The sequence below is a fragment of the Pezoporus wallicus genome, unplaced genomic scaffold (genome assembly GCF_028554395.1).
Source record: "Pezoporus wallicus isolate ANWC-B61680 ecotype Strahan unplaced genomic scaffold, APGP_CSIRO_Pwel_v1 contig_3710, whole genome shotgun sequence".
NCBI classification, from domain to species: Eukaryota; Metazoa; Chordata; class Aves; order Psittaciformes; family Psittacidae; genus Pezoporus; species Pezoporus wallicus.
Genome location: NW_026640315.1, coordinates 406,279 through 419,192, shown reverse-complemented (window position 1 = coordinate 419,192; position 12,914 = coordinate 406,279). Strand labels below are relative to the sequence as shown.

At 56.8% G+C, this 12,914-nt stretch overlaps 1 protein-coding gene across 1 annotated transcript; it reads right to left on the bottom strand.

Annotated features, from left to right (window-relative positions):
- Positions 1-5,143: 5,143 nt before the first annotated feature.
- SPATA20 (spermatogenesis associated 20) lies at positions 5,144-12,703 on the bottom strand. The gene is made up of 15 exons (XM_057418411.1): positions 12,566-12,703; positions 12,235-12,299; positions 11,833-11,987; positions 11,436-11,579; positions 11,010-11,211; positions 10,787-10,917; positions 10,603-10,707; positions 10,072-10,146; positions 9,664-9,876; positions 9,375-9,567; positions 8,516-8,684; positions 7,915-8,123; positions 7,592-7,791; positions 7,410-7,490; positions 5,144-5,369 (listed from the first exon to the last, which is right to left on the bottom strand). Exons 1-15 carry the CDS (start codon positions 12,673-12,675, stop codon positions 5,199-5,201), a joined length of 2,223 nt encoding a protein of 740 aa, XP_057274394.1. The 5' UTR covers positions 12,676-12,703; the 3' UTR covers positions 5,144-5,198.
- Between the last annotated feature and the right edge of the window lie 211 nt (positions 12,704-12,914).

The window sequence follows — 12,914 nt, the reverse complement described above, 5'->3', positions numbered from 1 at the left end:
GGGCCGCCTGTCAAACCCGTGCCTCGAATCCCACAGAGCCGAAGCTCGCGCCTGTCACGGCAGCCTCCAGTCTGCTGAGCCGCACAAACCCCGATGAAAGCCTTGTGCTGAGTTGCAGTTCTGCTTTGCTCGCATGCATCGCCCCAGGGATCGCCTGCCACCCGCTCCTACATCTCCTGCTCTCCCTCCTGAACACACCACTGGAGCATCACCACTGCCCCGGCCTCAGCAGCATCATCCCGTAGGGATATTATAGCCTGTTTTCTGCATTCCTGAATACCTATTGATTCCTCTTTTATGTGCTTCACCCCAACGTATCGATCTGATTTAGCCTCCATAACTCAAAGCAAATTAGCTGCCTTTAATCCGTGGATAATTGCAGCAAGCCCAGCTCTGCCTGTCCCAGATTCGCGAGGGAGGAGAGCTCTGGGTCATACAGGGACATTCAGGTTCTTTGTCTGTGGGTACAGCCCCCAAAGCAGCCCAGAAGCACTTTGAAAAGGGGCCTCATGAGAGTCATGCTGCAGCCAGAAACCAGCTCCTATGCCTGGGGACCCATCCTGCTGTTCCCATGGGAGCTTTGACCCCAAAGCCTGGGCATCACCACCTGCCTTCTGCTTTCCCTGGGGTCCCTGATGTGGGTTTCAGCCTTAGCTGGTACCATCAAGTGCTGCTGCGTGCTCCAGCCAGGCTGCAGCACACAAGGGGTTAAGCCCAAAATCCACCCTTGCTGGAGCCTTAGACAAAACCCGAGATGAAAAGCGGAGCCTGCTCCCCTTTGATGAGCAGCCCCGGATCCCTCAGCATCTCTCGCCTCTAATTTAGCAGCTCACAAAGCACCAAAGGCACTGGAGATGCCACCAGCACCTCACCTGGACTGACAGTGTCTATTGGGGACATCGCTATGGTGGTGATGAGGCTGGTTGGGATCCACTGGGGCCCTGGTCCCTCTGCGCACCCTCAAAACCCCCCTCCCACCCGGGGACCCACAAACTGCACCCTCCTCCCCGGACATCCTCCTCCTCCCTTCCGTAAAGCCCCCAAAATCCACATTTAATTGTGATTTAACGCAAGTTACCGTGGTCAATAAACGCCAAAACCCCAGCCCACCCTAGCCCATCTCCCCTGGGCACTGACCACGCACTGCACCCAGCAGCATCCCAACAACAACCCACATGCAAAGGCAGAGGCATCTTCCCATCTCTGGGGTTCCCCCACTTCGGGAAGCGCTGCCTGAAACACAGGACTTGGGGTGCCCTCTTTATCCTGGATCAAGAGGAGCTGGAGCGCAGGATGGCTCTGGGAGAGGCCAACCCGGGCACACATTCCAGAGCTTAGTGATGGATAGGAATCGCCAGGATATGCTTTCACGGGAGGGGAAACTGAGGCAGCAAGATCCCCCTATAGAGCCGCCCCCATTCCCTCGCACCAATCCACATGGAAAGCCAGCTTAAAAGGGGGAGATGGGAGAAAAAGCACATTTTGAGCAAAATTTGGCCGGCTTCAGCTGCAAACTCACTTGTCAGGAGCACTGGAATTAGCGGAGCTGGATGGCGTGAACATCTGTGCAATGCAAACAGCGAGGGGGGAGCGGAGCCCCCGCTGCTGCCTGCGGATGCTCTAGTGGGATGCAGGAGGAGGGCAGCTGGGACACAACATGTACCCCCCCACCCACCCCCTGGTGCAAGGGGACCCCAAAATACCCTGGATAGGAGGCTGCAGCTCAGGGACTCGCCATTGCAGCTCGGTGGCTGTGAATTCCCTATGGATGAATACTGGAGTAACTGGGCTCAATGGTGCACAGAGGGACTTCTTGCACCAGCCCCACGTCTCCTGCCCCTTGACAGGCTCCCCTGTTGTGGACATCGGGCTTTTCAGAGCAGCCACAACCAGCACTTCCCGACCTCCTCCTGCATCAGCACCGCTGCAGCCCTCAGCTACCAAAATCTGCCGGTTTATGCCCAAAATAGCCCTCGGGCAGGAGCTGATCAGCCCCTGAGGCATGAGCAGCTCGGGTGCTCAGGTGTGGGGTAATTAGGTGTTCAGGTGCTAATTGGCCACCCAAGCATGGCGCAATGGGGTGCTCAGGCGTGACTTAACTGGGTCCTGATGTGTAAATTAGTTGAGGGATCGGGTGTGAATGAGACACCCATACCCAGGCAAAGGAACTGGGTGCAGAAAACTCATTGTTTTGCCCAATTTTGCCCTTGTCGGAGGGGCTGGAAACAGAGATTCCCAAAATACATCCCAATGTGTGTCTCGGGAAGGGAATAAGCATTGGAGCAGGGTTGGACCCGGGCTTGGGGACATCCCTCTCCATCCTCTCTCCTGCACAGATGCAACACCACAAATAGCAAACAGCTTTCAAAGCCCCATCTCCCATTGATGTCACATCAATGCCAACAGAGATAAAAGCCGAGACCCAAAACCAGCGCCGGCTTTGCCAGGGAATATTAATTAGAGGGAAAGCCTCATTAGAGCAGCAAGGGTAGCCACCGGTGCTACCTCCTCCATGTACCCTAGACACCCCAAAGGGGTACCATGGGTGTCAGAGGGCTGAGTAACGGGGTGCACTGCAAACCCTCCAGCATAGGCATTAAACATTGAGATGCTGAAAATGTTGGGGTTCTTATTAAAAAGAAGGAAAGAGGGAAGGGGAAAACCTACTTCTCGCCATCCACAGCCCTTGAGGCTTCCAGGCAAGCTCAGAGCCCCAGAGCTTGCCTAATGGCAATCCCCAGGGTTTAGGGGGGAAGAAGCAGCACAACAGTGATTGATTTGATGCATTCTGGGGTTTCATTTTGACAACTTTGCAGCTGAAGAGGAGCAGGGGGAGTGCAGGATGCTGCCTCCTGCCGCCCTGAGCCTTCCCATCCATGGGGAAAAGGGGTCTGGTGCTGCCCCACGGAGAGTCCCCAGCATCTGCCACCAAAGGGAATGTGGGAAGGGGTCAGGGAAATGGATACCGTGAAATGGCACAGGATCCCTGAGCACCAAGAGCCTGCTCCAGCACCCTGCTAGAGCCCAGCCCTGTCCCCCGTTAATCACCCCAGAATACAACACTTGCAGCGAATCAGTGGGTGAAATCAGTGCATTAGTGACAGGACGAGGAAGCAAGCAGCACGGGGAAGGTTTAACTGTGCCCAGCTTCTGCAGCCAGGCCCTCCTTTGGCAGCACCTCCCAAGGAGGAGCATCACCCATGGGTGCCCTGGTGCACAGCCTGGCCGAGGGACACTGAGAGGATCGGTGAGGGGGGTGCTGCAACCGAACTCAAACCACCCGTTGCCATGGCCATAAAGCCAAAGGAGCAGGCAGGTGGCCCCAGGGATGGGGTAGACAACGCGGGGCTGCACTGGATGGGGCCATGGTACCCAGGCAGCAGCGAGGCAGTGGCACCAGGAGGACCGAGGTGCCACCACATCAGTTGTTTCTTGCAGAGCTCTTCCCTTTCTGTTGTGTTTCTCCCAAGAGGTGAGCCCGATTCATCCTGACACTGTCTCTCAGCACACATTTGCCCAGCGGCTGCTTACAGGGACGTGCTGACAAGCAACACGGTGCGGGAGAAAAGCACCCTGTGCCTGTGCCACAAGGGGCTGGCAGGCACCAAAACAAGCTCAGCACATCAATCCCAGCCCCGTGCCACCTCCGGGATGGCTGCTGCACATGGGCCTGGCTGGCCATGGGGTCCAAGGCATCTGGGCTTCCCCATGGGTGCTCAGCACCAGCCCTGCTCTCTGAGGATGCTCTCCCAGTCCCAAGTCGGTCCCAGCGCTTGTGCGGATGGGTGTCAAATCAATCCCTGCAGCACAGATGCCAAGTTAAAATGACAAACCCAGAGGAGAGCAGCCACCCATCTGCCACAACTGCAACTTTCAGCTGGATCTCCAGAAACACTTCAGCTCTGAAAACCAAGAGAGGAGAGAAAAGAAACCCCCCTCCTCTTCCACAGGCGTAGAAAGCATTCACAAGATGAGGTGCAAAATTCCTCTTTGACTTCAAATGCGTTTCTCCTGGCTGGTTACACCAGATCTTGGCACAACCCATTGGAAAGCCAACAGGAGCACAGTTCAGAGCCGCTCTGCTTCCAAGTGACAGCATCCTGCTGCCTAGGGTGCGGGATGCTGTGCTGGGGAGCCCTGGGGTGTCAGAGGGATGCTGAAAACACAGTATTCACCCCTCTGGAAGCAGGGAGGAGGGATGGGGAGGGAGGAAGGGAAGGATAATGCTTATGCTGCAGCAAAGGGAGATTGTGTGGCTGGCAACAGCATTCCACTTTTGAAAGGGCGGGTTACATCCCTCTGCCAAGATCCCACAGTGCCATCCCCATGGCCGGCATCAGCAGGATGCAGCCAAGCTCCCAGTGAGGCTGGATGAGACCCTCGGTCCAGCCTAGGTTTTGTTTGGAAAGCTCAGGGCAAACCCTCCCTCCTCAAACACTGCTCAAAAGGTGGTTTTAGGGCTTATTTCTTGTGCTGTTACTGAAACATTATGCAAGCAAAGGCAGCCCCAAGCACCCCAGCATCAGCACCCACCCAGAACAGTGCATTCCCAAACCCCATCCTGGTGTGGATGCAGGCACTGCCCTGTTACAAACAGAACAAGACTTAGAAATGTGCTTTCTCGAGCTGAGCTGGGTTTCTGCACCCTTGGCAAAGCCAGTACAAGCTGTTTAGCTCTTTGGAAGTGCTCAGGCTGAGTCGTGTGGCACGTTTTCATCAGCTGTGGTGACCAGCAGGGGTTCTGCACGCACTATATGTTAACTTAATGTACGTTACAATCCACCCTGTAATGGAAAAACACTGTGGCTGCTGTAGCTGGTAACACTTTCAGAAGCACTTGACTCCCAAGTCATCCAGGTGCTTTTGACAGTGTTATCCTGGGTTGCTATAGGAACTCTAATAGTTTTCCCATCTGACTTCTCCATTAATACTGGGATTTATAGTTAATTTGTTTTCCTTTTCCTTGGTGAGAAGAGGCGAGGAGCAAACGTGTGTGCACAGGGGGAGGAGATGCTCCTCAGTGGGTACCTCTTGGCCATCCCAAAGCCAGCACTGGGGAGCAGAGCTGGTTCTGCTGAGATGCTGCCAGAGCCATGGTGCAAGCAGAGCCCAACCACGCTGCCAGGGACAGGCCAGGATGCAGTTGATGCTGAGGGTGGGTTTATTATGGGTGTCTCAGACCCTCAGGAGCAGAGGGCTCACGGGCAGAGCATCCCACGCAGCTCCTGGAGCGAGGTGACGGGCAGGGAGCAGGTGAAGTTGCTGCAGACATAGGCGGTGGCTTTCCCATCCTTCCTCTCCAGGGATGCAAGGAAAGGCAACTGGCGGTAAAGGAACCCAGCTCTGTCTCCATCTGCCAGCATCAGCACCTGCCCGAGAAGGAGCTGTGAGAGCTGGAGAGCACAGGCAGCATCCCCCATGCACTCATCCATTGAAGGGATACGGACGGGGAGCCGAGGGGACACAGCCAGCGCTCTGCCAGGGTCCCACAGCGGCAACATCCCCATCACACCTGCACTGGAAGGAGTGTGTGATCCACACCATCCCCAGCAGCTTTGCCTCCCTTTTCTGGCAGGGACCAACACCCAGTGTCCCAGAGGCAGTCAGCTCCCTGCGGATACCCACCCAGCCCAGGGGCAGCTCCCATCCAGTATCAGCATCACCCCATCCCACCCTGCAGCCCTTCAGCTGCTTCCCAAGAAGCTCAGTCACAGGCAAGCGATGGGCTGGGGGCTCTCCCAGCTGACAGAGCAGCACAGCCAGAGTGATGACAGGGCTGCCGGGATAATTAGCTTTTCTGAGAGGGAAAATGTTTGTTAAAGCCTCAGGGCCTGTGGGCTCCTCAGGGAAAGGCCAGGAGCCAGCCGGGAGCCTGATGCCCACACAAATGCAAAGGGTGAGCAAAACGCCAGTCATTCCCAAAGTCCAAGGCACAGCGGCAGCATCCCACTGTTGGGAGTATATGGCTCTCTCTCATCTGCCCCAGCCCTACCAGATGCACCCACTGTGGTGCCCACCGAGCACTGACACACTTGCCACTTGTTCATGCTGCCGCCACCAAGGGATGCTGACACTAAGCACTGCCACCCACAGCACACACATCTCCCACCCCTGCGTGCAGCATCCTCTGCTGATGGACCAGGAACAAACACAAAGCCAGGGATGACACCCAGCAGAAACACCATGCAGCCTCACCCAGACCTGGCAGGGGCTGCTCCATGGGGTCACCATGTCCCCAAGTCCTTGTCCTGGATAAGGGCTGCTGCAGCCCCATGCTGTCCCCCATCACCCCTCATCACTGCTCAGCCCCTGCCTTGATGCAGCGCTGGCTCAGCCTGTCTCCCTGCCTGCCCCTCCTGTTCTTCCCGCAGCCTCCTCCCCGCTCTCCTTTGTCTGGAATTAATTCCAGGAGTGATTAATTACCAATTCATGTCCAATCTGAAATTCATTATTCATTTTTCTCACAAGCTCCCTAAGGTCCTCTTGCGGGGCCAGGATGAAGGCGAGCACAGGCTAGCGCTCTGCAGCTGAGGAGATAATGGGATCCTCCATAATTACCCTAAAGACCATTAACGGGGCAGGGATCTATACCAGGAGCAGGGATCCAGTCCCCTCTGCACCCAGCACCAGGATCCCCAGGGAAGCAACCACTGGCATCACCCTGGAGCATTAACAGCCCCATGGCAGTTGCCTGTGGCAAAGGGCTGCTCCGGTCACAGGGTCCGCTGAAACCTGTGACCTCAACGTCATTTTATCATTACAGCAAGAATTTCAACGTGAGGTTTATAAGGAATTAATTACTGGAACGACCTAACTAATTGTGCTCCTGTAGACGAGCTTAGCCCCCAGCACCCTGCCAGCACTGAGGGAGCATTGGTGGCAGGGGACACAGCTGAGATGTTTTCCCAGCTCCTTGGCAAAGTTGATTCCCAAAGCTGCTATGTCCCTGGAATGGACCCGGGGCTGCCCAGCCTCAGGCAGCTCCTTGGGGTGGGGAAGGAGAGATGAGGGGAGGCTGAAAGTGGGTAGAAAAAGGAGCGCCTGCATCTCCGTACGATGCAGCATGGAAAGGGGGATGGCTGTTGGGAAGCAGCAGGATGGGGATGCTGGGCTCAGGCTGAGCTGTGTAAACAGCCAGCAGTGACAGCAGCCACTGCTGCAGCCGCTCCCTGGGCTGGGCTGCCAGTGCTTTGTGCCAGGGAGAGGGGTGCAGGGGCTCAGCCATGGCTCTGCAGGCTGTGCTTATGGATATGGAAAGGATAGGATGCTTCCCAAAAGGAAGGCAGGACAGAGGAGGAGGAGGATGGGTGCTATCGCACTGGGAGAAAGGATGCAGGCAGCAGCAGGCAATGCGATGACAGCCAATGGGAAGTGGCTATGCAGGGAGTAGGGAGGGCTGGCACCTCTACCTTGGTTGGGCTGAAGACAGAGTGGACACAGCGCAGCATCTCTTTGGTGTCTTCTCCTTGTGGGTCCCCGCAGATAACGACCTGTCCAGGGAGAGCATGGATGGCAGGAGGGAGAAATCAGAGCTGTGACTGCACCCACACCACCCAGGTCATGTAAGGGGCACCGAAGCCCCAGCCTGTACCTGTTTGACGCTGTGATGGAAGACAGCGGTGGCCCGGGCCATCTCTGGCAGGATTATTGGGATCTTCTGCAGCCTCTCTGAGTAGGCAGCCAAGATCTGCCTGGCTTTTTCCACCCAGTCTGTCTGGCCAGAGTAACAAGCTGCTCGGAGCAGGTTTGTGACAGTGACAGAGTTGGGAGTGGGCTCTGCTCCATCTTGGTCTGCAGGGGACAATATCTTCTCCATCAACCCAATGAGTCAGCACCCCATGGCTTAGTCCTCCAGCCAGGCATCACCCCTGCCCCACAGCATAACCCACGGCATGGCCATGTCCCCGAGCTCACCATCCTTCAGGCGCAGGAGCAGGGAGGGATCGCCAGCCTCACTGGAGAAATATGCAAAGCCCTTGGGGTCCCAGAAGAGCTTGTCTTGCATGTGCTGGAGCTGCAGGGCCCACTCCAGCCAGCCCTGATCCAGTGAGGCTTCATACAGGTCAAAGAGAGCCTGGATGACGAAGACATAATCCTCCAGGAAGCCCTGGATGGGCACAGCACTGCAATGGCAGGGGAGGAGCATGAGGGTCTCTACACTGGCCAAGTGGGAATTGCTCTCCAACCCAGCAAAGCCCTACATACTGGTCTCTGCTAGCCAAGCAGAGCTCAGTCCAAGACAAGTGGTGGTTGTGCCATCACACAGCTGAGCCTGGGGTTTCTATACAGTCAGGGGAAGGTTCATGCCAAGATGAGGAATGGGAAAGGATTTGACCTTCATTCCTCTGCACTGGGTGAAGGGCACTAATCCATCCAAAACAGCACTGGAGGCAGCTCTGCACCAAACAGCCTCCCTCCCTCCACGTTCAGCCCTGCCTGCAGGAGAGGAGGACGTGGCCTGCAGAGGGCAGGGGGTGCCCTGTCGGGCTGCAGACACCCCGGTACCACCGCTCACCTCTGCTCCACCGCGTGGTCCTTGCCCCGGTAGCAGCTCCGCAGCAGCCTCCCGCTGCTGGGGTCGAAAAGGTACCTCCGCAGGAAGGCGGCTGCCTGCGCAGCCCGGCTCACGTACTCCTGCCTGCCCAGGGCTGCCCCGGCCTGGGCAAAGCCCGAGATCATCAGCCCTGCACAGGCACAGGGACAGGGACAGGCTCAGGGCGGGCACAAGGAACCGGTGCGGATGTCACTGTCTCTAAAGGATGCTCAGCATGAAGCTCACCCTCCCTGATGCTCAAGGCAGGGCTCAGCCATCAGCTCTTTCCTCTAAGTCACCTGCTGTGACCAAAGAGCAGGGCAGAGCGCTGCACAGCCAGCAAGAATTAAACCTTCACCTGTAGGCAGAAATGGGGCTTAAGAGAGTCTTTCTGTTTGCAGGACGTGGTCTAACTAACACCAGCTGCACACTCTTCTATCCAGGCACTCATATCCATGGGAACACTGCCTGGGGCACTGCATTATTACCTGCTGCAGGACACCCGGACACAGAGGTATGGTCCCCGTGCTAAAGCAGCAGTGAGATGGGCTCTGCGCCCTGCCGGGGTCCTGAATCCCCACCTCCATCCCTTTCCCCAGACCCACACCGAGCAGCTGAGCCATGGGAAGAGTTTTGCTGCTCTCTACTGGCAACAGGGGAAGGAAATAAAGCCTGACACTCGGCAGCCCCATGGCTTTCAGGTGAGGGTCTGCTTCCCCACAGCGCTCTCGCATTCCACACCCCAGCCCACCCATCACCTCCGTGTCCCATTCCCATCAGGACTCGTTGCTACAAGCCCCCAATAACGTGGTGGCCCCTGCAGCCCAGAGCCACCTCTCACCGTTCCACGCCGCCAGCATCTTGGAGTCCAAGTGCGGGCGCGGGCGCTGTGCCCGGGCAGCAGCCAGCCTCTGCCGGCCCTCCTGCAGCACTGCACCCAGCCGCGGCGGCTCCAGCCCGAACCGGGACGCTGTCAGCTCCGGGGAGCCCCGCACAATGAGGACGTTCTTGCCCTTCAGTTCCTGGTGGGGGTCCTGGAAGGACAGCCCCGTTCTATGAACACCACCGGGATGAGAGGGGTTGGACCCTGCGCGCATTGGGGATGCTTTGCCGTTCCCCCATGCCCTCACCTTCATGGGGTCCACGTTGCCAGTCTCCTTCACTCCATAGTGGTGCATGAAGACATCTCCCAGGGTTGTCCCCTCTGCGGCTCCCTCGACAGGGTCCGGAAGGAGAGCCCGGATTTCCTCAGCTGCCCACACACAGAAAGCTCCTTCTCGCTTCTCTCTGGATTCGGTGGTCGGGTGGGAATCTGCATCTTCTGCGCTGTAAAAACCTCCTGACTGGGAAAAGAACAACAGAGAAACCTTTTAGTTATAGCCAGGTCTCCATCACTGCTGAGCTGGCAGCCCACAGTGAGACACAGCAGTGCCCCAGACCAAGCTCAGCTGGGAAGGGAGGCAGGGAAAAGCAGCCCCAAGACACATCCCAGGGCAGGGTAAGCAGCTCCCTTTGGCCCAGGTTGGGGAACAACTTACCTGGTCACTCAGGTCCCGTGAGACATAGAGCAGAATGTCCTGGGCAACATCGGCAAAGAATTCATCACCAGAGACCTGCAGGGCAGACATCAGTGTTACAAGGACAAGGGGGCAGGCAAGAGACGCAGCAAGAGTGGAGGTTGAGATTCAAAAGAGAGGAAACACATTTGAAAGTCCAGGGATTTTAAATGTGGGATGGATTCAGAGTAAGATCTCTGATGGGAATCTATGGGCACTGGAGAGCAACCCTGGAGTTACACCTAGAGGCAGCAGCACGTGTTTGCTGACTTGCAGGCCAGCCAGAAGGCTGTTGCCTCCCATTATACCGAAAACCCTGGGGCTATACCGTCACGGGTTTTCGCTCCATCTCTGGATGAACAGCAGTAGATGAATGGGAGTAGGGGCCTGCTCCAAGCCCATGGGATGAGCATCATCTTGGGGAACAGGCTTCGAAGCTGCTCCTCAAACCAAGCCAGCCTTCCCAGGCAGCATTCAAGTGAGATCCACAGCAGAGGGATGCCACAGCCATACCTGAAACGCTCTGCTATACGTAGCTGCCAACTGGCCCTGGTCATAGAGCATCTTCTCAAAGTGAGGGACGTGCCAGTGCTGGTCAGTGGAGTAGCGATGAAAGCCCTGCAAAGGCCAAGAGGACACATCCCATCCCACACCTCCTGGACATGCCAAGGCTTTACCCCCACGGCTTCCCTCCTACCTGACCGATGTGGTCATGGATGCCCCCATGGGCCATCATCTTGAGAGTATGCAGAACCATCTGCAGAGCACGGGCACCCTGTGGGGTTGTTCGGTGCAGGGCCCAGTATGTGAAGAGGAAATTCAAATTCACTGAAATACAGGGAGAAAATGGGAGGCTGTGGGTTAGGCTCTGCCCCACAGCGCTGCCTGCCCCACAGCGGGGCTCAGCACCAGAGTCTGACCTGGGGTGGGGAACTTGGGGGATTCAGAAAAGCCGCCGTATTCCTCATCATAGGAATTGCAGAGCTGCTGGAAACAAGTGGCCATCACCATTTCGGATGGTGGGGGTGACTCCTGGCCCCGCACACGGATCTCAGTAGTGTGTAGCAATGCTTCCAGGATCCTCTGGCTGTTCTGCAACAGGGCATCTTTGTTCTCCTTCCACTAAGATGCAGAGTGAGAAAGTCAGCTCTTCCCTATCTTGTCTGCTTCCTGCCTTGCATCAATCCAAACTGCTCCTTCAGGTCAAATCCACCTCTAAGCCAGCCAAAGCTCTGACAGGGGACACTGCTTCTCATGACTGTATCTCAACAGTCACCCATCAAGCCACAATCTCCCCGTGGTCCCTTTGGTTGAGCACTGCCTGCTCCCCCATTCCTGCTCCATACCTGCTCTGCGATTCGGAGCAGCACAGTCCGAAAGCCAACGCGATGAACTCCATCCTCAGGGGGAAAGTACGTCCCCCCTACAAAGGGCTTGAGGTCCGGTGTCAGCCAGACACTCATAGGCCAGCCACCTCCACCACTGGTTGCCTGAGAGACAAATCATGGGGGCACCAAGGTCATACAAGAGGCACCTTCTGCTCTTTAACATCAAGGTGTCTCACTGCAGGACAGACACGCACTTCTCTCCACCCTTGTGGTCATGCATGGCCCCATAGAGACCACCCCATATATCAGACCTATATATCAGACCACCCCACACACTGGTTCTTCTTGCCCGAGGAACATGACCATGAACCTCAACTTGAGAGAGCCAGTCCGATCCCTGTCCATGCCTCCTCACCTGCACGAAGGTCATGTACACCTTGTCCACATCTGGCCGCTCCTCGCGATCCACTTTGATGCACACAAAGTTCTTGTTCATAATCTCCCCGATCTCCTCATTCTTGAAGGACTCCTCCTCCATCACATGGCACCAGTGGCAGGTGGAGTAACCCACTGAAAGCAAGCTCAGGTGAGTGAGGAAAGGCCCTTGGCAGGGAGCAGGACACACGTTATGGGGAGATCTCCCAGCCGGGGGGGAACCCTGCTATGGGCAACATCTGCTGCCCCCCAAGAGAAGAGATGGAGGAGCAGGGCCATGGACACTTGCAGGGCCTCCTGGACTCTGCTCCTCCAATCTGGCCAAGAACTCTGGTCCTAACAACACGCATGGGAACACGAAATATGTTTCATTTCTGGTTACCTGACAGGAATATCAGCTTGTTTTCCTGCTTTGCCTTATCAAAGGCTTCCTGACCCCAAGGGTACCTGTGGAGGGAAGACAAGGAAGGAGCTTCAGTGGTTATAGCTGCCAGGACCTGGGCTCCTCTAAAGCTTCCCAAGAAGCTGCTGCCTGGTGGAGAGCAGTCAGGACAGCCAGAGCATGAATGGCTCAGGAGCATGGACTCAGAGCCCATTGGGAGCTGCACAGGAGGCCAGGCTGCTTCGCCTGCCATCGCTTCCACAGCACTGAGTCCCTCAGCCCCGTGGATGCAAGGAGAAGAAGAGGGAGAAAGGCAGGAGCCTGCTCTTACCAGTCCACAGGGTTGTGAGCGTGCTGCAGGAGGTACGGGGACTTCTCGTTAATGAGGCGGTTGGTGTGACGAGGGATGCTGGGGGGGGGCGTTGTGCCCCCCGTGGCCATGGTCGCGCTCCCCGTTAGAAACGTGAACCTGGGACACCAAACGGGATCATTTCCTTGCTCGCAGCAAAGCACAGCCCTGCACAGAGCTGGGACGCCCCAGAGCAGCACCACCTCCACCCGGCTCCATGCTATTCACTCCCTGAGCCAGGGGAACCACTCTTAGCCCCAGGGCTGGGTGGCTCTGCTGGGGTTCAGCCCATCCCTAGCACCCTACAAAGTCTTCCCTACTTGTGTGATGC

What these genes read in the sequence shown, in the direction of transcription:
- SPATA20 (XM_057418411.1), bottom strand. Translation starts at nt 12,675, where the DNA reads ATGGCCACGGGGGGCACAACGCCCCCCCCCAGCATCCCTCGTCACACC. An exon ending in CAAGCTGATATTCCTGTCAG is followed by an intron (nt 11,988 to 12,234) that starts GTAACCAGAAAT and finishes GCTTGCTTTCAG; the next exon opens with TGGGTTACTCCACCTGCCAC. An exon ending in TGCTCCGAATCGCAGAGCAG is followed by an intron (nt 11,212 to 11,435) that starts GTATGGAGCAGG and finishes TCTGCATCTTAG; the next exon opens with TGGAAGGAGAACAAAGATGC.